General features: G+C 36.9%; 5 protein-coding genes across 5 annotated transcripts; 3 read left to right on the top strand and 2 right to left on the bottom strand.

The window, feature by feature from the left end:
* The first annotated feature begins 9,341 nt into the window (after positions 1–9,341).
* Positions 9,342–11,984, top strand: LOC149936390 (prostaglandin reductase-3-like). The gene is made up of 9 exons (XM_090154072.1): positions 9,342–9,455; positions 10,091–10,238; positions 10,311–10,395; positions 10,736–10,834; positions 10,910–11,077; positions 11,141–11,215; positions 11,276–11,347; positions 11,418–11,768; positions 11,836–11,984. Exons 2-9 carry the CDS (start codon positions 10,111–10,113, stop codon positions 11,884–11,886), a joined length of 1,029 nt encoding a protein of 342 aa, XP_090010198.1. The 5' UTR covers positions 9,342–9,455; positions 10,091–10,110; the 3' UTR covers positions 11,887–11,984.
* A 2,296-nt stretch (positions 11,985–14,280) lies between these two features.
* LOC149936389 (prostaglandin reductase 3-like) lies at positions 14,281–17,682 on the top strand. The gene is made up of 9 exons (XM_090181141.1): positions 14,281–14,383; positions 15,179–15,330; positions 15,397–15,472; positions 15,537–15,635; positions 15,712–15,879; positions 16,174–16,248; positions 16,313–16,384; positions 16,854–17,207; positions 17,268–17,682. The coding sequence occupies exons 2-9, from the start codon at positions 15,203–15,205 to the stop codon at positions 17,316–17,318; spliced, it is 1,023 nt and encodes a 340-aa protein (XP_090037267.1). The 5' UTR covers positions 14,281–14,383; positions 15,179–15,202; the 3' UTR covers positions 17,319–17,682.
* A 1,339-nt stretch (positions 17,683–19,021) lies between these two features.
* Positions 19,022–20,863, bottom strand: LOC149936388 (glutamate receptor-like). Its single transcript, XM_090153676.1, has 8 exons — positions 20,816–20,863; positions 20,648–20,748; positions 20,488–20,578; positions 20,266–20,430; positions 20,061–20,193; positions 19,784–20,001; positions 19,428–19,717; positions 19,022–19,359 (listed from the first exon to the last, which is right to left on the bottom strand). Exons 1-8 carry the CDS (start codon positions 20,861–20,863, stop codon positions 19,077–19,079), a joined length of 1,329 nt encoding a protein of 442 aa, XP_090009802.1. The 3' UTR covers positions 19,022–19,076.
* Positions 20,864–21,851: 988 nt separating this feature from the next.
* Positions 21,852–24,750, top strand: LOC149936387 (protein RD3-like). Its single transcript, XM_090153675.1, has 3 exons — positions 21,852–22,015; positions 22,078–22,245; positions 24,439–24,750. Exons 1-3 carry the CDS (start codon positions 21,911–21,913, stop codon positions 24,748–24,750), a joined length of 585 nt encoding a protein of 194 aa, XP_090009801.1. The 5' UTR covers positions 21,852–21,910.
* Positions 24,751–24,796: 46 nt separating this feature from the next.
* On the bottom strand, positions 24,797–25,484 carry HSPC300 (hematopoietic stem/progenitor cell protein 300). The gene is made up of 3 exons (XM_090152845.1): positions 25,279–25,484; positions 25,080–25,162; positions 24,797–25,018 (listed from the first exon to the last, which is right to left on the bottom strand). Exons 1-3 carry the CDS (start codon positions 25,397–25,399, stop codon positions 24,992–24,994), a joined length of 231 nt encoding a protein of 76 aa, XP_090008971.1. The 5' UTR covers positions 25,400–25,484; the 3' UTR covers positions 24,797–24,991.
* Positions 25,485–25,701: the final 217 nt, after the last annotated feature.

Genomic DNA, 25,701 nt, shown 5'->3' with positions numbered 1-25,701 from the left:
ACTGGAGACCGGTCGCATTACTTGCTGTTTTGCCCTGGAACTACTGCCGCCCGTGATATTTTCCACAGGTCATTTAGGGCTATTCGTATGCCTCCTGATTTTGGCTCTACATTGTCCTCCTTACTTGCTTTTTCGGTTTTTTCCAAGAATCACCCTTGGCCGGCATATGTTCGTTCTTTGGTGGCATTTCTGGCTGCGCTTCCCAGGTTTTAGTTAGGTTGTCTGCTTTTAACTAATCATGTTATTGTTCTTTTAACTTTTTCGACACCATGAATTTGTTCTCAAAAACTAAAAAAATTTCCCGTAATGTTAAAATTTCGTACACGGTTTTGGCTATTATACGCAGTTTTACGAACCTTGGGTTTTTACCAGACCTCGAAGTTAGGACCAAAAAGCTCGAAATACGATATGGTAGCATCTAGTTTGGTTTCGGTGAGCGCTATGAAGGGAGGACGATGTGAATCAATATAGGCATGGAGTGCGTAGTGCTTTGTCTTAAGCGAGTCGATGTTGGTGTACAGGAGGGAGAGCCGGATTCGACCTAGTGATTGCGACGATGGTGGAGTATCCCGCTGCTCTGCCGCGCAGGATGAGTGAGGTTGTTGATCAGGGGAACGATAGAAGTCCACGGTGATTCCTTTGGTCAAACGTTCTGGCGCAAACGATGAACGAAGAATAGTTTCGGCGATCAGCTCGAGTTTCAGTCAGGACAGAAATGGGATGAAAACCCAAGTCGACGAGGTGGCCCTCAATCTGAGCTGCCGTAACAGAGGTATGCACCTGGGAGGCGCGGAGAGCTTTGGTAGTCTTGGCCGCTAGCTCGGAGTCGACAGCAACCGGTGGGCTGGTGCCCCATTGTACTTGCTTGCTATTTCGTGGTCGTTTAACCAGCTTTATGATAAATTAACTAGCAGGCCACCTTCTATTTGTTTTTTTAGGCTCTTATGAACCTGCATTCAATATTCTAAAATGCATTTAAATCGTTTTTAATGGCTAGTTCCAAAACAGTCTATCGGTACGATTTCATCTGTCGTGTGTCCGTGGTTACAGTTAGTCTCTTCCATTTTACGCGCACGCGCAGAAAGTCATTTTTTAGATTTAGTTAAATAGTTTTAATTAGATAGATATTAATTAGAGTAACGTTGAATTGAATTAAGATGTCCGAGAAGAAGAAGCAATCTGGTTCTTTTTATAATAAATATAAGGAAATTAAGAGAAGCCGTTAAAGCAGAAAAGCAAGCGACAGCTTTTAAAATTTTCATAAGTGTAGGCCTTAAAAAATCCCGCAAAATAGTGTTTTAATTAAGTTATTAAGGCAATTAATTGTAAGGAATAAAAGAATTAAGTTTACTAAGAACACTCCTTGAGTTAAAAATCTTTAACTCAAGGGTTGTTTGTAAACTTAATTCTTTTATTTCACATATATTAACCGTGATACTATTCAGTATGGGCATTATAATTTATGTACTTAAGGTATACTACTCTTGCCACCCTACGTAGTGTTTCAAGCTCCATGTAAAATGACCATGCACCATAAAAAGTTATTAAATATGTTTACACAAAGTATTTAAAAATGATCAAAGAGATTATTTATTGTTATGAAAACGGTAAATTTATAACATCGACATGGTAATGTTTTTTACGGGGGGGGGGGTAGATTAATTTAGTTTCAAAGTAAGAGGGGCGCCAAAAATCTTCCTTGCCCGGGTGAAAAAATATACTTGAGCCGGCCCTGTCCCGATCTGGTTGGTAAAAAGAAATCACCAATGTCCAGAAAGAAAACTTTATAGTCTTCTGAAAAGTAAAATTCCATTAACTATATTTTAAAAGAAAAATGAAGGGGGAAATTAAGAAAAAATATGCATTGGGCGCTCAAAAACGTGAAAAATTTCAGAAAAATCAGACACTTGTTGAGAATCAGAAACGAGCGATGAAACGTTTCTTATGCCATTCTGCGTCATCGGAAAAGCATTCGTCTACCGTTGGGCAATCCGCCGGTTCCACCGCCGAATCTCAATTGCAAGTAGTAGAAAGTGCGGCAGTGTCACTCAAACTATGGATAAACCCAATATGACGACATTAACTACCGGGACAAAAGAGTTCTTGGACATAAGCGTAGACAAAGATTGTTTCCCTGTTCAGTCCGTTTTTCGGCGTACCCATAAACGTTGATAAACGGAGAAAATATAAGTTTCAGTACTTTTTGGTATAAGTATGATATGTTAGAATACTCAGTAAAATTGCACAAAGTATATTGCTTTTGCTGCCGTCAGCTAAAAAAATTTTACAATTTGTTATTGCTAATAATTTTAGACGAAATTCTTCTCAGTGTCTTCAAAATCCTAACTTAGTTTATTCGCGAGCTGTTGACATGTGCGAAGCCACTGTCACTGGGAAAATTAACATGATATATGGTAAAAAATGTTTAGAAATAATAATAATAAAATAATAATGATAATCAGCTATGCTAATTTGGAAAGTAGCTTCAACTTTGGCTGGAAAAAATATCGCTTATAGTATCAGATCCGCACAGTATGCCAACGCGTCCTCTAAAGATAAAGAGAGCTAGTAGTAAGAAACTACAAGATAGTATAGTGCACAGCACTTTAGGTAGAAGGTCAGAAGATGCTTTAACAATAACGGAAAAATTTTAAATAATTTTTTACGAAGTTTTGAATAAATTTCACTCTCAGCTAAGAAGAAGGTTGACAAATAAGGCAAGTTAATATAAGTTACTATCGGCATCTGAAACTCAAAATGCAAATTTTTTAAACTTTGAAGATGTAACTTCATTTTGCAAGGTTTCCCAAAGAATTTAATATGATATGACTTCTTTAAAATCGCAACTTATTTTGGCTAAAACTCTTGTTAAGAATCATGCATTTTCTTCTCTTGAGGATTGCTACAAATATTTGCTTGAAACAAAAGAGCAATTTCTATGTCTTCTGAGATACTTCGATATAGTGCTACGCAGTCCGGTATCGAGCGCTTCTTGCGAACGAACTTTTAGTGCACTAAATCAAATTAAATGTTACTCCCGAACGACAATGACGGAAAATAGATTATGAAACCTAGCAGTACTGTTAATAAAAAGAGAATTCTGTAACATTTTAAAAGAAAATTTCATTACCGTTGTAGAAGAATTAGCAAAAACGCATTGTAGAAGGTTGACATTTATGTATTAAATTGGACTAAAAACAAATAAAGGGCATTCATTTTAATAACTTCAAATATTTTAAGAATTTCTTTTAAAATTAATGGCTTTTAAATTTTTAATAATGGGGGTAGACTCCTTAATCCCCCTTGTAAGGGGCCCATTTCTAAACTTCCGCTTACCCACGAAATGTTTCTGGCGTCGCCACTGCCCAAAAGATAGCCAGGAGAGCTGCTACTTAAAAATATGTACTGACATCATATTATAGTATTTATATACCCCCAGTTCCGCTAGGCACTACTGCGGGTACCACAAGTTATACAAACTCATTTGTATCATATCACACATGTTCATCATCACGCATCCCGCTTTTTCTTTTAAATTAAAAAGTAAAACCACAACACAAGGACATGTATAAAAACCCTGTAAAAAGGGTAAAAGGTAAAAAACAGCTAAAACGGCGAGTATAAATAAACACGATAAAAATAACCAGCAATCAACCGGGACATATGTCCTGGAAGTTACTGGTTATGAAGCGCATGATTTTCTCGAATACAATTATCTTTAAGGTTGCCTCTAGGGACCAGATGGAGAGTGAGGGGACAATTAACTGAATAGTGCTCAAAATCGCCTGTGTCTGACCCACAATCAGAGACAGGACTGAGCACAGTTCCTAAACTATGCAAGTAGCTATACTCTTAAAAAGGTTGGGTTGTTTTCAACCCAAAATGGGATAAAATTCGGCCCAAACCTGGGTCCGTATTTACCCAGCCCAAAATTTGGGTTGTTTTGACTCAACCCATTAAAGGTTGAAAATTCAACTTAATTTTGGGTTGAAATCTACCCCTCCTCGGGTTGAATTTTAATCGTGTGATTTGCCGTGCAGCTAGGTAGATAAATTTCAGACCGGAAAATTTTCGTGTGCCTATATAAGACCAAATTAATGTCCCTCTTAGATATGAATCATTTAAAGGATCCATGGAGAAATTACAGGAATAAAATTTCAACGGAAGCCAAACATGGATTGCTATTCCTCAAACTAATTACTGTCTTGAGCTTTCGACCCGCAGGTCTTTATTAAACTGAACTGAAAGAAACCAATTTTCTTATATATATCGTTTCGTAAAAAACCTACAAAGTTATCAATTGTTAAAAATAAAAATAGTTCTATTTAACGATTGATAACTTTTTAGGTTTTTTACGATACGATATATACAGGGTGTCCACTAAAAAACGATCCAGGGCGATTATCTCAGAAACCGTTTTCTCTAGGAATTTGAAATTTTTATGTTACGTAGCACGTGCAGGGGGCCAAAGAAAAATGATAACCTCGATGACCTTTAACCATGTCTTCAAGGTCATCCAAAAACTATCTCGAGAACCGTAAGTGTTAGAAAGTTGGTTTCAACTAGAAAAGTGTTCCCCGTCATGTTTTATGCCTACGTAGCGTGAACATGATCGGATTCGACCAATAGTAAGTCGAGAAAAATTTTACCAAAATCACAAATGTCGTAAAAGGGAAAATTGCAAGACAGCGCTAATAACTCCAAAACAAGTCGTGCTACATTATCGAAATTTGCTAGACAATCGCATCATGGTAAGATATTTTAATATTTGGAAAATTGTATGACCTTGAACCGTTGTCTTCAAGGTCATACTAAAATTATCTCGAGAACCATTACGTTTAGAGCCAAAATTCCAATTCTTGACGTCACATGGAGAAACCCAAAAGGGGGAAGACCAGAGCCATAATAAGGTATAAGGAGTGCCAGAGCCAGTGGAATATTTCTTTATCAGAGGTGGGTCGACCATAAATGTATGAATGATATACAATTTTGTTACACAGTCTTCTTGACAAGAGTTTATCAAGAACCTTACCCACTACTGACAGTAGAGAGATCAGACGGTATGATCGAGCATTCCGCCTATCTCTCCCCTCCTTATAAATCAATGCAATCCTTGCTACTTTAAAAAATTTTGGGAAGTGCCCAAGAGTCAAACATGCATTGTAGAGTCGCACGAAAAACCAAGGGACAGACCAAGAACATAATCTTAAAAAATTCGATAGTAATGCCATCGAAACCCGGAGCTTTGTCCCTTTTGAAGGAATCAATGACATTTAGTACTTCATCTTCTTTAAACTCTACGTCATCCGACTCGACGTAAGGAGCTTCGACTGACTCTCTGATTTCCTTGTGTACTTCAAGGTCATCTTCCTGCGAGTCGTCTAAAAAAAGAGAATTCAGAATAGATTCATATGTTTCGGTAAGTCCCTCTGTCAGCGTGCCATTCTCAGCATTTTTGCGTCGTTTGGCCTTGCCTGTTGCCAATTTATAAGGAAGAGAGTAAGGATCCTCCTTCGACACAGAAGAGCAGAAGTCCCTCCAAGACTCCAGCTTAGAAGAAATGATGAGGCTCTTGTACTCTCTTTGGAGAGTTAAGAATTCATGTTTGTAGCGTTCCCTCACCAAGGGATCCCTAGCCACCTGCATACGTTTTCGCGCTGTGCGTACTAAATTTCGCTTTATGCCAAGACCCTCGTTCCACCAGGGAGCCGAGTTATATGTCTTGGCATTGGCACTACGCTTCCTGCTAACCTCACTTGCATTCTGGAAAATTTTCTCAATAGAGGTTGCAACGTCATCGATCTGATCACTAGAGACAAATGTTACCTCATTAAGAGCCTCAAGAGGCACAGGGATCTGGTCACGAAAACGATCCAATTCCAGATCCTTTAAATTAATGTGCCTATCACAGTATCCGTTACGGATATATTAAAGAAAATGAAATTATGGTCACTGTTGGTAATGTCGTCAGACACTTCCCAACCACACGCCGGTTACGTTTTGGGCCATGGTTAACGTGACCATTTTTATTTTCCTTCAAAACGGGACATTGTTAAAACACTACTCAAAACACCACTTTCTAACCTAAACAGACCGCAATACGCAAAAATCAAGAACGAATTGCAATGAAAAACAATCGCAAATCACGTCAGACGGCGCGTGAGTGAAGCGACAGTGAAGTAGACGGTGATGGCTAGGAGGAACTAGCCTTTAAACACGCTAACGCAGAGTTGTGTACAAATTTCATTGGACGAGCCTTGGCGCTGAACGTTTTACGGCCGGGAAGGAAAACAATTTCCAAATTTTACCCTTCCGACGGCAGCGGGCGCTAAAGCGTCTAACCAATGAAAATTGTACACAAGAAAATACACGACATTTGACGGGTTGAGTTATCCTTGTGTGGGGTGCCACGGATTACTTAACTTAAATACGTGATAGTTCGATATTATTGGAGACTCTTAACTGAAAACGGGACAATTCTGCGTCCCGAAGCTTTCCCCCGGGACACCGGGACGGAGTACCGAAAAAAGGGACGTGTGGTCACGTTAGCCATGGTGCCCGCGGAGAAATAAATATATTCCAACGATAAAATTTATTGGCTGATACGCCGGGGTTTATGCCGTGGGCATCAAAATGACCGCTGGACGTTGATAAAGAATACGTCCCGTAATTGGTCCTCCACGAAGTTATCCTAGCAGATCCTAAAAATTTCTTCACTTACAAGGAGACTACCCGAGGTGGTTATCACAGATTTTGTTGAAACTTGGGGGTTAAGTAGACCCTATGGTAGTATGAAAATTGCCAAAGGGAAAAGTTGCAATGGGCTTTAGTTTTCTCATGGCAACCGAAAATGTTTTTGATCTCTCAAAACAAAAAAATCTCCATTTAAAAAAGCATGGGATTTTCTCGGTTTCACAGGGTACTTAATTACTTAAAAAATTTGAAATAAAATAAAATTTTACAAAACATACCCAAAAAGATGAATTTTATCTATTTTGGCTAAAATTGATCAATTTTGGTCAAATTTTAACAAAATTTGGGTAACCGAGAAAATCCCATGCTTTTTTAAATGGAGAGGTCAAAAACATTGTGGGTTGCCATAGGAAAACTAAAGCCCATTGCAACATTTCCCTCTGGGAAAATGTTTTGTTCTGTCTATTTGTTTACTTTTTTAGCTCATAAAATTCAGCGGGGGCCATTGCTCCCCCCCCCCCCCCTTGCCCCTCCCAAATGACGTCCCTGATAGAAAGGTTAAGCAGAATGCTTTAGAAGTTTGATCGTCAACGTCAAGAGTCACGTAATCATCCTCCAAGGCTTCCTTTTCGAGTATATAACGCTTATATGTCGACCCACCCTGCGAAATTTGAATTTATATGGAGACGAATTTCCTGTCTGGCGTAGTTTAGTGTTTTCGGTTTAAAACCGTCTGCGGTTCAGACGACTAGTAACGAAATAGCAGTTTATAGGCGAAATTGGACTACGGAGACATTCAATAGTAAAGCCGGGAACACGAAAACAAATGTTTGTCTTTAGACAATACTCACAGCTCATTTAGAAAATATTAAAATTATAATGTAACTATAAATGTTTTCTTTAGCAGTCTAAGCATAAGTAACATAATAAACCTAAGTATGGCACAGAACGAATTCGGTTAATGATAGTCTGTCGTGGAGTGATTGTGAAATATGAAGTTTCCGAACAGGAAACTCGTCCCTTCCTACTCTTTCCATTGGCAAAATAGTTGGTTAGTTTGATGGCGAGAAATACGAGCGTACAGTCGTTTAGGTTTGAAATTTGAAAAAGACTAACTTCTGAAATGAACCCAGTGGTTATAATAGTTGTTTTTAACTTCCGATTCAATAATGCATCATTATTTTCCAAAAGTAATCCTTATTTACACTTTTGAAAGCATTTCAATTTTGAATAGGCTTTAATTGGCTGGTCCGTCGAAATAGCTGACAGCCATTTTCCGGACATCCTCCAAACATAAGGGAGCAGTTTGCGGAGTGTTGTCAGTCCGTCGGTACGTAATGGTTTACGTTGTCAATGGCGAAACAAACTATCATTAAAAAATTTGCATTGGGTGTATAGGAACTGTATGTATTTTACTTATGGTCAAAGTGAAAATAAATTAATTAATTTCCCGAACGTGTAGATACTCCCGACGTTGTTATTCAAACTTCTAGAGCATCCTGCTTAACCTCTCTAATCATTCCAAATATTTCTGTAGCGTGTGAAAAAGTCGTTCTTATTATTGGGATTTTCTAAAACCACTTCATCGGAAAAAATTGTTTATAAATTAAAATTTATTCCTACGGAGTGTAATATTTTCATTTTTCATCGTCAGGCGGATTAATACACGCGGTAAAATTATAACCTTAAATGTGTTATATGCTTACGCAGTTTGGCTCTCATTGGAAATTTCTTGGAGCCTTGCGAAGACGCATGTTTAATTTTCACATCTTAAATGGATACTTCTGTCGTAATAATATACTCTCGTTAATATCGAGGGTATAAATTTCACCAGGCTGGCTGGTATCGATGTTATTGGGGGAAAATTGGGGGCGATATGTTTGACCTCCTTTACCAACATGTGGCTCTCCAGGGTAAATGTTTGGTGGTAGGGGCCATTTCGACTTACTAAGTCGACGGACCCAATTTCTTACCATCGATAGTGGATATTCTCTTACCGATACAGGAATATTATCAAAAAGAAAAGTCTTAAATCATTTATTCAACGAGTAGCTCATTGGTGCACCTAAATTTAACAAAATCGGGTAGCTTTTGCGCCAAACAGCCAGTTTTATAGTCTTCATAATTCCGCATTTTCGAGAATTTCACAGATAATATTTCTATTAATTGTTTGTTGAAAAATTATTACGACGGGAAACTGAATCGGCGGCAAATTTTAAGCGCTTGATGGAGTTATTCTTTGATTTTTTTCGTTTATATAGTGGTAGAAAGGGAACTTGTTCGTGTAAATTTAAATTTATTAAATAAAAATAAAATATTCTGTAAAAAATCTATATTTGTTTTTGAAGTTATATTCCTACAGCTTTTTGCACTGATTAGTTAAACAATACATCTCTAAATCTGTAATGAATCAGCTAAGAGTCAACTTATTTGTTCGGGTCGCGATAACGGAAAGAAATATATCAAAAAACCAGCAAGTCACTAAGGCTTTAAATCCGTCATATCCATTTTGATTGTCATTTTTCGTCTGTCAGAAAACACTAAAAAAACGCGGATAAAAGAATTCGAAAAAAAAACCCCGAGCTTTTAATGGTGGGGAGACTACTATCGTATCTGTTATCGCCGCTTCTTGTTATCAAGCGTTATTTTTTTTCTTTTATAGCCTTGAAATAATTTCAAGGGCCTCCTCACTTCTAACTCCGAGAGGCATTATACAACACCTACTCCGATTCCGCCTTCATTTTGCAAACTAACGGGAAAATGTAAGTAACGAAAAACAGATTTTGGCTTTCAACGTTACGCTGTGTTTTCCTTCGTAAAAACAATTTTTGCTGTTACGTTTTTTACGTCAATTTGAACCTTAAGCTGTTAGGTGCGTGTATGTGTACCGCTAAACTGCGTATATTCTATGTAAATGTACAGCTTACGTTACGTACTTAATTGTACCTTGAACCGAATCCGCGTTCATTCTAGAAGCTAGAAGGAAAATTGTAAGTAACGAAAAACAGCTTATTTTTGTTTCCTAGTGTTTTGTTTTCTATTTTATTGATTTTACATTTAAGCCTGTACATATAGTGATAATTGGTAATGTTATATAATATTTGAAGATAAATTACAGGTTACGTTACGTAAAATAGAACAAAATTTAAGGTAGTATCGATATTTCTATAAAGAAAAATTGTCTGCTTCGATTTGTATTTAGCAACTGGTGCCAGTTACCCTTATTTTTTCTGTTAAGCCGGGTTGTATACATGGTAAATTAGATGATCCACAGTAAATTTGTAACTTTATTTAAGTATTGAAATATTTACGTTACATATGTAAATTTTCAGTTTACATAACATACTTAAATGCGGGGTGTAATACTAACTTATATCATTTGGGTTATCTTTGCAAGAAGTAAAAAAAAATCACAATATGGCTTTACCGAACACTTTCAAGAAACTAGTCGGCCAAAAGGTCACTTCGAACTTCCGCAAAGCAGTAGAGATACTTTCAGTTCCAATGATTCAACCCGGACCGGAAGAAGTCCTCATCAAAATCAAGTGAGATTACACATTTTCATACATGCATTATGCATGCAATTCATGAAGATCTGACTCGAATTTTTAAATTAGATATGCTGGAATAAACGCGACAGACGTCAACATCACTGCTGGTCGTTATGGTAAATCTCAAATCCCTTTTACAGTTGGACTTGAGGTATGACAATAAGCGGTGGAAAGCTTGATTTCCACTAATACGAATGAAGTTTTTTAGTGGAAACCAAGAATGTATTGAAGTTACTAAGAATATTTCAGCATAGCATTAACCCCTGGAACCATCCTCACAGCTTTTGTGGAGAAAGTTCGTCTGCATTTAAGGCGCATTCAAGGTCATACCATATAGCAAACTTGAATGGGAAAGCAGACGAATTTCACCTACAAAGACTGCGAGGATGGGAATCAGAATCCTGTAGTCCAATATTCTTAGTCACTTCAATACATTCTTGGTGGAAACGTGTACCTGTATTTGGTCTCTAAAATTAAAAAAAATTCAATAGGGTATTGGTGAAGTCGTGTCCATAGGCAAAGACGTCAGCAATTTTAAGCCCGGACAACCCGTTGCCACTTTCGCCCTGGGTTCTTTCAGCGAATATCTGGTACTTCTTAAAATCCTAATTTAAAAACTGTTCTCCAATTACTAATGATATGATATAATATAATTACTTCGGAAGACGGTTCCGGAATCTCAGATTTTTCCGTTGCCCGATTTGAAACCAGAGTACGTGTCCTTGCTAGTCAGCGGTCTAACCGCAACCATTGGGATGGACCAGGCCGGCGAAATCAAAAGCAACGATAAAGTACTGGTCACCGCGGCGGCTGGAGCACTAGGACAGATTGTGGTAAGATACCAAGGTGTCATAAAAACTTTGTTGACGAATGTTCCGTACTAATGCCCTATTTAGGTACAATATTGCAAACAACGCGGCTGTCACGTTATCGGATTGACTTCAACCAAAGACAAGGCTAAAATACTTACGGTAGAAATTAAATAGTTGTATAAAAATATAGATTTTTAATTAAATTCCGTAAAAACACAGGAGCTCGGATGCGATCACATTATTAACTACAAAGAAGAAGATTTGGGACAAGTACTCAAGGACAAGTACCCGGTAATGAGAAGACGCTACTTAATATATTCTGAAAGCGGTTTCGAATTTTAAGTAACTATCGCATCTACAGGAAGGAATTGACGTAATCTGGGAGACAATCGGAGGAAGCGTCTTTAAAACCCTGAGTCAACACTTGGCCATTAAAGGAAGACTGGTGGTCATCGGGGCCATAACGGGTTACACGGCCGAAGGTGCTTTACCCTCGGAAGACTTGGGAAATTTACCGATTCAACTCCTCTTCAAATCGTCCAGTATTAGAGGATTCCTCTTGTCCCACTACACGGAGTTATTCGGAGAATATTTCGTCAAACTGCTCAAATCCGTTCAGAAGGGTGAGACCAAGTTAAATTTGGATGACGGATCAGAATCTACCAAAGAAGGAAAGTTTGTAGGACTCGAAGGGGCCATCAGAGGAGTCGAAGTAATTCTTATTGTTTTATTCGCGATGCGACTTGCTGGTTATACTCACGTGGTTTTCTCTTCTGCAGCATTTACACACGGGAAAAAGCACGGGAAAAGTGTACGTCACCATTCAATGAGATCAATTTTACCATTAATAAGCAACATACGATATTTCAGTAATTTGTTGATTACTAACATAACATATGCTAATTAATAAATATTATTTCCGTTATCATTTGGCTGTATTATTATTTTAAAGTTAATATCATAATTACTGTTGATTATGATATAATACAAATTATCACAGAATTTCAAACTGTACAAATGTATTAATTTTTATTGGAAAACGTTCATTTGGGGAGTTCCTGGTAATAACCTTACGTTTTATGATAATTTGTGGAGGTTTCCAATTTCAGGGTCCAATCGGGACACCACAAATTTTTATATGACCTTCGAAAGCAATGCTAAGACCAAAAAATGATTTTCAACTATATGTACCAAAGTTTTTAGATGGTTTCCTTTTTGTTTTGTCAAGTGGATACGCTTCTAGTTAAATATCTCGTTTTTCCCGAAGCCCAGTTTTTTAGTTTACTTTTAATGACCTCTAATATAGGTTTCATAACCTTACCTTTGCAGGTGTAAGCGAAGATCTAGCATAGTTTTTACGATATTCTTAGATCTCTGCTTTAAACTTTTGTCGCCAGTCTGTAAGTTACGCAGTTTGTGATAAACTAATGAAGTGTAAGCGCTATGAAAAATAGCATTTTGCAAGTCATTAGTTCATTTTTACGCAATCTCTCCGCAGACATGCATAAATATAGAAATTTTCTTTAATCATTTTGAACGAAATTGAGCTGTACTTACCGTTTATAAAAAGAGGGAACAGAGTGCTGTTTTCGTTTCTCAATTGAGATGGAGAAGCGCAGAGTGCTGTTTTCATTTCTCAATTGAGATGGAGAAGCGCAGAGTGCTGTTTTCATTTCTCAATTGAGAAGGAGAAGAGCAGAATGTTGTTTTCATTTCTCAATTGAGAAGGAGAAGAGCAGAGTGTTGTTTTCATTTCTCAATTGAGAAGGAGAAGAGCAGAGTGTTGTTTTCATTTCTCAAATTGAGAAGTAGAAGAGCAGAGTGTTGTTTTCATTTCTCAATTGAGAAGGAGAAGAGCAGAGTGTTATTTTCATTTCTCAATTGAGAAGGAGAAGAGCAGAGTGTTGTTTTCATTTCTCAATTGAGAAGGAGAAGAGCAGAGTGCTGTTTTCATTTCTCAATTGAGAAGGAGAAGAGCAGAGTGCTGTTTTCATTTCTCAATTGAGAAGGAGAAGAGCAGAGTGCTGTTTTCATTTCTCAATTGAGAAGGAGAAGAGCAGAGTGCTGTTTTCATTTCTCAATTGAGAAGGAGAAGAGAAGAGTGCTGTTTTCATTTCTCAATTGAGAAGGAGAAGAGCAGAGTGTTGTTTTCATTTCTCAATTGAGAAGTAGAAGAGCAGAGTGTTGTTTTCATTTCTCAATTGAGAAGGAGAAGAGCAGAGTGTTATTTTCATTTCTCAATTGAGAAGGAGAAGAGCAGAGTGCTGTTTTCATTTCTCAATTGAGAAGGAGAAGAGCAGAGTGCTGTTTTCATTTCTCAATTGAGAAGGAGAAGAGCAGAGTGTTGTTTTCATTTCTCCATTGAGAAGTAGAAGAGCAGAGTGTTGTTTTCATTTCTCAATTGAGAAGGAGAAGAGCAGAGTGTTATTTTCATTTCTCAATTGAGAAGGAGAAGAGCAGAGTGTTGTTTTCATTTCTCAATTGAGAAGGAGAAGAGCAGAGTGCTGTTTTCATTTCTCAATTGAGAAGGAGAAGAGCAGAGTGCTGTTTTCATTTCTCAATTGAGAAGGAGAAGAGCAGAGTGCTGTTTTCATTTCTCAATTGAGAAGGAGAAGAGCAGAGTGCTGTTTTCACTTCTCAATTGAGAAGGAGAAGAGCAGAGTGTTGTTTTCATTTCTCAATTGAGAAGGAGAAGAGCAGAGTGCTGTTTTCATTTCTCAATTGAGAAGGAGAAGAGCAGAGTGCTGTTTTCATTTCTCAATTGAGAAGTAGAAGAGCAGAGTGTTGTTTTCATTTCTCAATTGAGAAGGAGAAGAGCAGAGTGTTGTTTTCGTTTCTCAATTGTGAAGGAAAAGAGGAGGACGTAGTTTCCATTTCTTATTTGATAAAACGAGAGGCCCCCTAATTCGTTTATCATTTTAGGAGGAAAAGAAAGGAGCACCGCTTTCGGCTCTCAAATGTTCGTGAAATGAGAGGAGTTCCAATTTTCGCCAACCATCACAAAATAGAAGAGAACTCATTTTGTCAAATGAGCACGAAAAGAGAAAGGTTCAATTTATTTTAAATGAGCAGTTTATAATTCTAAAAGAAAAAGAACGAGCAAATTATTTGATAAATGAGTTAAGCGGCTCTTTATTAAAAATGCCCATCATTGGTCCTAACGATAAGAGTTTCGAGCTCAAAGCTCATTCTACTTGACGTACATTTCCATTATCGTGTAATTTGAACGATACGCTGAGACTGTACGTAACCTTGGAACACTATCAGTAAAGGGTTTTGCTTCGGAGACAAACAACCGTATTCCATCCGTACTAAAACACCATCAATGTAAGTCACATTACCTATGTAATTCATATATTAAGTTACATTTACAAGTCTTTTTCTTAATCACCTAAATTTATTAGAATATAATCATTTGTTACAAATCGGGACTTTTAGCGACTTCAAGATATTACTATATTGAGTGTATCTGAATTAGTTAATTTAAAAAATTCAAAACATTTTTCAAATCAAAATTAAAGTAGTTTATCAGTTAGTTTGAACTAATATTGATTTAAATGAACTTATTAAAAAGAATGTTACATATGTTAAATTGTTTAACTTTCCCGAAGATCTTTCTAGTTAAGTCTATTAAAATCGAGGGGTCGGACACTTGCCATTATTTTGTACGGGATTTCGGGATTTCGTAGAGATTTTGGCGATTTTATCATTACTTTTTGAAGTGATTTTGGGATTTCAATGTTAATTTACCATAGAGAGAGTTAAAAGATTTTGCGATTTTAGACAAAGTGTACGGGATTTTGGTAAATGTCCGACCCGTCGATTAAAATATTAACTTATCAATGGGGTCAGGCCTGCATAAATTCCTACGGGTGAAATGATTTGGAATTCAGAGATTTTAAAAATTTATTATAAGAAAAAAAATTATATATTCGAAAGATAGTGAAGAGATTAAGCAGTGGTGTATCCAGAAATTCGTCAAATGGTATTAGACTACGTAAAGGTTCAGAAGGGGTCGTAGATGTGATTAAAATTGAGTACAATCAAAGCTGCACCACCCTTGTTTACTCCACTGGTCCTAAATATGGTTTTTTAACCATATTCACCTTAATTAACTCTTAGACACGAAGATAATATTATTCCACAATGCCGTTACCGACAACTTTCAAGGAATTAGACCATAGAAGATATACTTCCGATTTCCGGAAAGCGGTGGAAATAGTTACGGTGCCTATGGTGGAACCAAAACCAGACGAAGTACTGGTTAAAACTAAGTAATTCCGACTATATACCCACTGTATTTACTCCATTTTAATGAACGATACAATTTTGAAAAACAGGTACGTCGGCGTTAACGCTACGGATGTGAACGTAACTGCAGGTCGCTACGGCAAAGACTGTAAACTTGGACTCGAAGTAAAGTGAACGTTAGAGACAGATTATAGTGTATCAAAGTACAATTCATTTTATAATTTAAAAGGCTGTTGGTGAGATCGTTTCAGTCGGTAGAAATGTCAAGCATCTGAAACCAGGACAACCAGTGGCCACATTCATCTTTGGAGCGTATACTGAGTATCTGGTACGATATTACCGTTTAAAAATTTTAAGTAAATCGAAAACAAAAATTGTAAGATATTTTCATTACCACCACGCAGTGTGTCCATCAAATTCAGGTCTTTTCTGTACCCGATCTGAAACCGGAATACGTGTCGTTGTTAGTCAGCGGTCTGACGGCCACGATCGGATTGGACAAGACTGCCGAAATAAAAAGTCACCATAAAGTTCTAGTGACAGCGGCTGCCGGAGCACTGGGACAGATTGTGGTAAGGGGCCAATGGATTGTCCCATGGAAAAATGACCACTCATCAGGGGTGCCCAATTAAGTAACCTCCAAAAAGGCGACTTTTAGTATCAGAACCTTATCCACCCCAGCGATACATATACTTTGTAGAATATATCAAAAGCTTACATGTAAGATGGTTCTCAAGTCATCGATGGTAGTAGAAATTAAGGTTTATTTCTAACATAGCACTTAGGTCTTTTCTCCATGTGATAGCCGCCATGTCACAAACTCTGTCTATAAAGATTGTATTTGAAACGTTGTCTTAAAAGCGCAGGTTCAATATTGCAAACAACGCGGCTGCCACGTTATCGGTTTGACCTCTTCTCAAGAAAAAGCTAAAGTCATAACGGTAACCAGATAACAAAATGAATTGTCATTTTTAATGTTAATAAATTGAATAATTTGTACTTAAGGATTTGGGATGCGATTGCGTCATTAACTACAAGGATGAAGATTTGGATAAAGCGCTCACAAAGTTGTACCCGGTAAGCAGACACGGCACAACGTTGTCCATAATTAAATAAATGTATTCAGTTCTACCATGAATATCTACCTGCTTAAGGTAACGAAGGAAATATGCCTGGGACTAATACAATTTTGTTAATTGTTATTTCCAAGGCTTAGTGCCAAGTTTTATTTCGAAAAATTTAACAAACATCATTACAATTGAACAAAATAGGTTAAAATATTAATGTTATAGACTTTCACGAATTATAATTAACAATATTGTAAAGATATTTTTCTTAGTATTACAAGTTATTTTCTTTGCCGGTTGACGCGCAAAATTCTGGGAACATTTCCTGTTACGCAAATACGTTGGATTCAACGTGTTTGTCGCTTTCTCGTAGATAGTTATCATCCATTAATAACCCACAGATCCGAAAGGGTCATTGATAAAGTGGTAGAAATTAATACATAAGTATAAATTAGAGTTAACTGAGTGATATAACGCAGGATGGAATTGACGTCATCTGGGAAACGATTGGCGGAAATATTTTCGAAACATTAACGCGTCACTTGGCCGTCAGGGGAAAATTGGTCGTTCTAGGAGCGATAACTGGGTACCGGGCCGAAGGCGACTTCCCCGATGTCGCAGGTGACATTGGAGGTTTGCCCATTCAACTCTTACGCAAATCAGCCAGCGTCCGAGGTTTCAACATTGCCAACTTTAGCGAGTTCCACGGGGAATACTTTGTCAAACTGCTCAAGTCCGTTCAAGACGGAGAGACCAAGTTAAATTTGGACGACGGATCTGACACCCTGGAGGGAAAGTTTACGGGACTGGAGGGTATCGCGAGGGCCGTCGAAGTAAGTCCCGAGGGTTGACCTTTTATGAAATAGACTGTACTAATTGGAGTATCTTTCTAGCATTTACACACGGGGCAAAGTACGGGCAAGGTGTACGTCACAATTCATTGAAAGGACGGAACAAACGGCTTAAGATAAACAATACCAGAAGTATATAATATATCTTCTACGAGAGAAGTATTCGTATTTCACGCTTTTGCCTTTTTATCGATTCCAATCGATTTAAAACGTTTAGATAAAGTTGTGTGAACCAGGCTAAATCGTTTTAAACCGATTCAAACCGTTTTCCGAGGGGCAGGTCACTTCCATTTTGGGTGCGTCTTAATCACAGTAAAATTATTAAATCAGGGTAATCGTAATTAAATAAACTTGATCAAGATTAAAAATCTAATCACGATTTAAACGAGATTTAATCATTCTAATCATGAACTAATCTTTTTAATTAGATTTAATCATTTTAATTAGATTTAATCATTTTAATTATATTAAATCATTTTAATCACGATTTAATCATTTTAATTATATTAAATCATTTTAATCACGATTTAATCATTTTAATTATATTAAATCATTTTAATCACGATTTAATCAATATAATCGGTCGAATAGAGAATTTATCATTAAAATCAAAACTAAAGTACGATTTAATCATACTAATCACGATATAATTTTTTAATCAGGATTTAATCAATTTAAACAGATTTAATCATTAAAATCTAAACTAAAGTACGATTTAATCATACTAATCACAATATAATTTTTTAATCAGGATTTAATCAATTTAAACAGATTTAATCATTTTAATCAGATTTAATCATTTAATCATTATTAAATCAGATTTAAACATTATAATCATGATTAAACGTGATTTAATCAACTTAAACGTGATTAAATTGAATTTAATCAAAATAGTCACGATTAAATCGGATTTAATCTTTTGAGGGGTGCGTCGTTAATCAAGGAAGTGACCTGCCCCTCGCATACGTGTGAACGTAGCTATTCTTTCTAATGCTATGAGCTTGAAATATCGTATTTTTGCAAGCTCCTGTTAATTTAAAAAATGTTTCGTAAGCAAATAGTGCGGGGGCCAATACATTATACACTAACTTTATAAAACTATTCATTCGGAGAAAATATGGTTTATAAACAAGTAAATATCTCAATTTAGTAATATTTACACATTTTACATCGTTATATGGAGTACATTTTGTGGCGTCCTCGATTCGGCGGCAAATTTGTACCTATTAAAAAGTGACTCGAGTGTGCGAAGGTACGCGTTCATTTAAATGGTCCAGATGAACACTTCTCTCGAAAAAAGAATATTATAAACTTCTGGTGATACTTAAACCAGATTTTGTTTTGAAAAATGGTAATAAATTTTGCTACGCAAAATGTTTTAATCCGATTTTTTAAATGATAATGCAATTTCAATATCAGAAGCATTTAATATTTATCTACTCTACAAAATATTATATACATGTATGAGTTTTTTGCTTCGTTAACCTTCTTTATCTTCGAAAGAGGCTTGTTAACTAGCTTAATAGCTTCACACTTAGACGCTAATACATGACAATTTCAAGTTTATCTTTTGCGAAGAGCCAAAACACTGAAACGCGCTTAAGCTACCTCAAGATCAAAGTGCCCAATTGACTTCACGAAAGGCATTATAATTACTTTTGGCTATACAATAAAAATAAAGTTATTAATCCATTCTCATTGTTTGACACTATACACTCTTTTACCAAGTCGGCCATTTCATTACAGGCATAATTTAAAATAGTACAGGCAAGGGCACTATTTGAAATCAGACCTGTAATAAAATGGCAGCTCTCACAAATAAGGATATAAAAGAGTGTATATGTTGTTGGATTATAATTCACCCGGAAACGAATGCCTTTTAACCTTCAGTCTTCGAAGGGCCCGAATACCAAAGCATAATTCGAACAAGCCGAAGAAGCCCGCAAAAATCGATAGAAGAAACACTACGAAAAACGCCATCTCTAAATGATCCAAGCTGATGGCCACCACTTTGGTATGAATTCTGGTACCCTCAGCAGATTTATGACCCTCTTTGTGGACACACATTGAGGAATTTTGAGCTATGACATTTTCGTATTTCTTGATCTGCCTGGTTTCGTAAAAACGCTGGATTCTGCCAATGATCAACAATTAGACATTTAAACCTTCAGGCACCTACTTGGATCCTAAATAGTCAATTACATTAAGCTGATGGCGTTACTAATTAAGGTCGGCATTTTCTTAGAGTAGCCTATCACAACTAGCTTCTCTCTGTAAGGTTTCGAAATGGCGAAACTAGACCTGCGACAGGGCAGCCGTGAATTTAAGATGTCGTACACGATTGTTTCGGACATGCTGAGGAAGCATTTTTCACCCTTCCGCACAGACCGTAATAAGGATTCGTTGTAGTAGTCTTCGGAACGAATCTGAGAAGAATCCGGGTTGTCTTCAATCCTCCGGCTGATTTCTTGCAGGGCGAGGTCACCGGAACTCTATAGTTCAATCTCGTTTAAGTCGAAAACGGATATAAATAAGGAAAAACAAATAATTATGCCTACTTTGAGAAGGTCAGGTTCGTTGCTGTTGATGGGGACGACGGGTATAACATCAGGAAAATCAAAAAAATCACTGGCTTGTCGTATGTATCGTATCACGGGTCGGATTGAAAGCAAGGCTATCAAACTGCCCGACATTATAGTGAGTAGAAAGAAAGTGACGCAAGACAAGACCACGTACAATATCCTCTCGTTATGAGACAGATGCCTGGGTGGACGACCTGTTTCGCGAGTACATTCGTAATTACTTCGAGGACAGTTACGTTCAAAATTTACCAACCTTTAAGCAGTAGTAGCTCTGTAACATTCCAAAGCGTAATACCACTATTAATTGACTTACGCAAGTCAATTCTGTGACTTAACCTTCCAAGAACGTAAATGAGGAAGAAACAAATTGCTATCGGGATAAATAGCTATAGGGAATAATTAACATTGATGTCATCCAGTACTACACTGTTAAAGCCAATAGTCTATGTTATTCCTACCCCAAGATCAATGTCTCCAACATCTACGTTGCCAAGACCGCGAAATTCAGTATCGGGTATACCTGTGAAAATGGAAGATTTCATACAATCGACAGTCGGAGAATAAGACAACAACGGCATTCTATCGACAGTTGTGTAGAAAGGAGTGAGAACCATGTCGGATTGCTGAAAAAATAAAAATTATGAAGGAGCATTTTGTTATGGAAAAAACGTTTAGTTTACGTTTCTGTGAACTAGTCCCATCATACCAGACCATCGACCGAACATGTTCGGCTTCCCCCAGCCACCTTCGTTTGGAGTTACAAACTCCAAACTTTAAAGAGATAATATTTTACCAGAGTTAAAAAATATAGCAATTTATCGTACACTACAAAGAAATAACCTAAAATTTTTCCATTTGGCGACGGCGGTAATTAGATCGAACATGTAGCCACTATACGCTGATCCACAAGCGGACGTTTTGACATGAACATAAGGTGCGAACTACGAAAATTCGAAAACTAAATTCGTATCGGTAAAGTTTTAAACTTGGGATTAAAATGGCACATACTGTAATTATGGCGGCTTTAACACGATGATTGCGCTCCGAAACTTCCATGATAACTTGATAAGTCAACTTACTACGATACAATCATATCTAAAATAGATCTAGAAACCCAAATAATCGTCGTATCATAGCTGGACGAAACAATCTAACCTAAATTACATTTCCCGCGGTCCATTTCTCATTTTCACAAGGAGCGCTAAATTTTCGAGAATCATTAATAATGAAATACCGTCGCGAATAATAAATTAACGGACGTAAGTTAAATGATAGCGTGCTTTTCTTACCGTCTTAACCTCTCCGAACGGAAAATTCGATAAACGCTCCAGAAAAAATTAAAGACCAATTCGTGTATCAAAGACCCGTCAGTTTTTCGTTACTTCACGAAGATATGTTTTCGGACGGTGATGAGAAAACGCCCAGCTGGTTCTCGGTGAAGTAAATTTTCTTTCTGGCCAAGTTCGTTGACGACGCGTGAAGATTAGAAATATTTGGTTCTTAAAACTTTCAAGGTCCCGTAAACAGTGAACTTGCGGTATTTGATAATATTCAATATTTGGAGACTCAGACACAGAGTAGAAACCGATCACTAGCCACTTAAATGTACTTCGGATTATACCTTTATTCGAGCGCTAAAAAGAATTAGGACTTATTAATAGAAAAATCTTGGTCGTAAATGGGCAAAACCCTACAAAATCGTCTCGTCGCGTGTCATAAGATACTTTTGACTTTGTAAAGAAAAGGAGAAAGTGCTACAAGAGGACAGGAGAGACCCGTACGTATAACGAGCAGAACGAATTATTGAACGATACCAGTATGATATAGAAATATAAAAAATAAGGGTAAGATAGGATAGAAATTTCAAAGTGGGTCCCTCGAGTGTTGGTGTAAAGTACACACTGGCTTCAAAGAGAATATCATTATCCCGAGTAGTTTGTTTACGATCTATCTGCGTATAACCGCGTTAACCAGGACTATAGAAGCTAACTGGAAAGATCCATTTTTCCTTAGTAAAACCTTTACTTGGGTTTTAGAGTGAGAACCGAACGGCCACGTTTATCGAGATCTGGGTAAAAACCGCTAAAAAGGGATGAACACGGAATGATGTGGTCTTCATTGGCTACTTGGATCAGAGGCGATTCTCAAAACGAATTCAGGGTTTCAAAATCTCGCGAACAAATTATTGCCGATTCGTTACTGGGGGAGGTAATTTGCACGAATTTTAATTGCCTTGGTTTTTGGGTTTGTAAATGGTTCTTGGTTCGCAGGTGATGACCGAAATAGAGCGCAAGGAGAATCTCAAATTCGAACTGGAGGCTTTGATAGCGAACGGAAATGGGGCCGATTACAGTTGGTTGGCGACCAATAAAAGAACTCGCAGTAAATACGTCATGCCTGACATGGAAAAATATCAGTTGGACACAGCCTGTTTGCGAGTAAGTGTCGCTGAAAAATAACATTGGTGCCCGTCTTTGGCGTCGCAAAGGTTTTGGCATTGACTGTTCTAACAGGGGCGTAGGAACGTTCTAGAAGTTGGAGGGGGCGGGAGAATGGTTTTTGAATTTTTAATGGAGTGTACCTTCTTCGAATGCATGTGTACCTTTTACTACTGTGTAAATTGACGGGAAAAGACTGAAATTTAAACACAGTTGAGGTTCTATACGATTTATATGCTTTTAAAATGAGAATTTGACCCTTTTGAAGATTTCAACTGACCAAAAGGTTGTAGGGGGCAATAACATTAGTTGCCCCTCCCAGAAAAATTCTAGGGAGGGGCATTGCCCCCCCCTGCCCCTCCTGGTTCCTACGCCCATGTGTTCTAAGTATAAATATATAATAATTATTGATAGCTACGTGTGGGCTAGTGGAGTGAGGTTGAATTTAGGATAAACGCCTCTAGCGAGTCAAATACGAAACTTAAACAAATTATCACTACGCCTCGACACGGCGCAGTTTCGGGAATTGTTAACAATAGCACCTTTAGTTTTTTGAATTTTTCGGTTAATCAGTGGTCAAGGATTACAAAATATAAAAATTTTGCGAAATTAATTATTTAAAGAGATTTGATTTGAATAAAAAGCATTATTAAATGGTCAAAAATCGGAAATTTTACTTTCTTTTTTCGGTGATGGTCAAGGATTACAAAAAAACAACGTATTATTTGTCACCATACAAACCCTGCTATTATATTATACCAGGGGCGTAGGAACTGGGGGGGGAGGGGGAAATGTTCCTCCCTAGAATTTTGCAGGGAGGGGCAACTAGTGTTATTGCCCCCTCCAACTTTTTGGTCAGTTGAAATCTTCAAAACGCTCAAATTCTCATTTTAAAAGCATATATAAAGCTTATAGAACCTCAAATGTGTCTTTTTACGGCAATTTACATAGTAGTAAAAAGTACACATGCATTCGGAGAAGTTACATTCCATTAAAAATTCAAAACCATTCTCCAGACCCCTTTTCGTTTCGTTTTGCCCCCTCCAACTTCTTGAACGTTCCTACGCCTCTGTATTATACATTTTTATTTAAATCATATCTTTTTAAAATATTATTTCCGCAAAATAGTTTTTACATTTTTGTAATCCTCTACAACTGTTTAACCAAAGAAAAATAAGTGCTATTTTTAAAAATAGCCACGGTTTCTTTTACTGGCCACTGGCACCTTAGTCTGAAGTCCTTCAGAAATGGCTCTCAGTAAGTCTGAGAAGCGGAAGATAGGCAACTGAATCAAAACTTACGTTTTACACTTTCACTGCACCTTTCACTAATTTATACGTAAATGACCCACTTGTTTGATAGTAAAACTTTAAAAGGGCGTAACAAAGCGTTTGTTTTTAAATTTTTAATCCTGACTGAGTAAGACCTCCGATCAGTTAGTGGTATAACAGTCAGGGGCGTATTAACCATTAGGCAGAGTAGGCACGTGCCTAGGGCGGCATTTTTCTAGGGGCGCCAAATCTCTGATAATGCTCCACGGTCGATTTATACTTGGCCTGCCCCTACTTAGCTGACCCATTGCCCCTGGATTAAGAGGGGCTAAGCTGACCAACCCTTTAGATAATGCCAAGGGGCGCCAAGTTTTACTGAGCCTATACACTCTTTTACGAAGTCGGCCATTTCATTACAGGCCTAATTTAAAATAGTACAGGCAAGGGCGCCTGCACGTGCTCATCAGCTCGAGACGTCGCGTGCACTTGACCGCTTGAAGCGGCCTTGCATGCACTATTTGAAATCAGACCTGTAATAAAATGGCAGCTCTCACAAATAAGGATATAAAAGAGTGTATAGAGGCGCCGAAAGGGTAAATCCGCCCCTGATAACAGTTCAGGGATCAAATTAGAGAAACTACAGTAAGGAGTAAAATTTTACTCACGAAAATGTAAATTTAAGGAAATATAACCTCTAGTATTACTTTCGCCCTTGGATATTTACCGGGTTGTTCAGTGGTTTGTGGTTATGGTCATATTCCCTTTAAGGACCAAAAATTATATAGATAAATAACAATACGTAGGAGATTAAAAATATTGAGATACTTAAGACAATTAAGTTTAGTTTTAAATAGATGTTCAGATTACATAAGCATAATTTGTTAAAGAAAAAATTCAGTTCAGTTCTAATTATTAATTGCAGGTTACTCCAGTTTTGTGCAACAAAGTAATACTGACTTTCAGGGAAAAGTGCAGTCCCGAAAATGATGTAACCAAAGTACCAAGTATTATGAGATTAGCGATAGCGGAAATTTTACAAAATGAGAAAACATTGATGGAAGAGGATGAACTGAAACGAGAATTTGAGAAAAAGGGAAGAAACAGGCGAAGATCTACAAATTGGAACTTCTTAAGGGAATCTCAAAACAAAGTATCACCACTTGCTATGGTTGAACATCGCAACAGTTTTACCATACAATCTTTAAGCGGTACAATAGATGATCTACCAGTTTAAATTAATAAAATTTCCTACTTTTTTTGAAATGAATAAAACTAAACTTATCTGGTAAACTCTTTCCAAATTTATTTCTAAATAAAAAAATACACAACTAAAGGAAACATTAACCTTTAAAAGTTAATATAAGTCTATATAATGTTGAAAATCCTCCCCAGAAACAGCGCCTTTCGAGCTTTAATATCACAAAGTATGAAATTCCAATATACATGTTTGGGATGAATGACTGAATGCTATAATTCTATGTTAACGTTTCTCCTTTTGTCACCTATAATAAATGTTCACAATTATTCTACACATTGTATTTATTTAAACAAAAAATTCCATACCCGAGCTTCCAAATACTCTATTTTCCTTTCCAGCGATGTTAATTTTTCATTCAACGTTTCGATTCTCGAACGGCACGACATATCTGAAATAAAATTAAGATCGTAATTCTACATTTCTAATTAAATTAGCATTAACGTCACACTATAAAAACAATACTAAGCCTTGGCTATATGGAACGAGCTGCGGAAATAAACTTACCAAATGAATTTAGGAAGTCGGCAATTTTCTTAATACTTCCAGTAACAACTTCGATATATTCTCTATTTGCCCAATCTTGTTGAATTTGTTTTTGAATAGCTTCTCTTTCAACAGTAGCCATATTTTACAGATCACACGCGGAATGTCAAAATGTAATGTCGATCACCAACAACCATAGAGAGCTGAACTATTTTGGCCTTGAACCTAGCTGCACTAATCAGCCGTTAGGGTTTTATTGGTTTTTACAAAAATTGTTTTAAAAGGATGTTTATTTTTATATAGTACTATTATTTACAAATTATGAACTGAAAAAATATTTTAAAAACGATTACCTCCAACATATTTTAAAAAGAAAAAGTAATCCAAGATTTTATGTTTTCCATATTATCCGTTAGATGCCACTAGTGTTACAGTTACGAAAAT

The sequence above is a fragment of the Leiobunum rupestre genome, chromosome 7 (assembly GCF_980474605.1).
Source record: "Leiobunum rupestre chromosome 7, qqLeiRupe1.1.hap1, whole genome shotgun sequence".
In the NCBI taxonomy this organism is placed as follows: Eukaryota; Metazoa; Arthropoda; class Arachnida; order Opiliones; family Sclerosomatidae; genus Leiobunum; species Leiobunum rupestre.
The sequence above is the reverse complement of the archived record's forward strand: the minus strand, read 5'-3'. Positions and strand labels throughout refer to the sequence as shown.

Coding starts and splice junctions, on each gene's coding strand:
- HSPC300 (XM_090152845.1), bottom strand. CDS start 25,399: ATGGCTACTGTTGAAAGAGAAGCTATTCAAAAACAAATTCAACAAGAT. Junction 25,163..25,278: donor CGACTTCCTAAATTCATTTG/GTAAGTTTATTT, acceptor ATTTTATTTCAG/ATATGTCGTGCCGTTCGAGA. Junction 25,019..25,079: donor TAGAGTATTTGGAAGCTCGG/GTATGGAATTTT, acceptor CATTTATTATAG/GTGACAAAAGGAGAAACGTT.
- LOC149936388 (XM_090153676.1), bottom strand. CDS start 20,863: ATGGAAGTTTCGGAGCGCAATCATCGTGTTAAAGCCGCCATAATTACA. Junction 20,749..20,815: donor TTAAAGCCGCCATAATTACA/GTATGTGCCATT, acceptor GAATTTTCGTAG/TTCGCACCTTATGTTCATGT. Junction 20,431..20,487: donor TGGGACTAGTTCACAGAAAC/GTAAACTAAACG, acceptor TTATTTTTTCAG/CAATCCGACATGGTTCTCAC.
- LOC149936389 (XM_090181141.1), top strand. CDS start 15,203: ATGCCGTTACCGACAACTTTCAAGGAATTAGACCATAGAAGATATACT. Junction 16,385..16,853: donor CGCTCACAAAGTTGTACCCG/GTAAGCAGACAC, acceptor GATATAACGCAG/GATGGAATTGACGTCATCTG. Junction 17,208..17,267: donor GTATCGCGAGGGCCGTCGAA/GTAAGTCCCGAG, acceptor GTATCTTTCTAG/CATTTACACACGGGGCAAAG.
- LOC149936390 (XM_090154072.1), top strand. CDS start 10,111: ATGGCTTTACCGAACACTTTCAAGAAACTAGTCGGCCAAAAGGTCACT. Junction 11,078..11,140: donor GAGCACTAGGACAGATTGTG/GTAAGATACCAA, acceptor TGCCCTATTTAG/GTACAATATTGCAAACAACG. Junction 11,769..11,835: donor GGGCCATCAGAGGAGTCGAA/GTAATTCTTATT, acceptor TCTCTTCTGCAG/CATTTACACACGGGAAAAAG.
- LOC149936387 (XM_090153675.1), top strand. CDS start 21,911: ATGATGTGGTCTTCATTGGCTACTTGGATCAGAGGCGATTCTCAAAAC. Junction 22,016..22,077: donor CCGATTCGTTACTGGGGGAG/GTAATTTGCACG, acceptor CTTGGTTCGCAG/GTGATGACCGAAATAGAGCG. Junction 22,246..24,438: donor TGGACACAGCCTGTTTGCGA/GTAAGTGTCGCT, acceptor TATTAATTGCAG/GTTACTCCAGTTTTGTGCAA.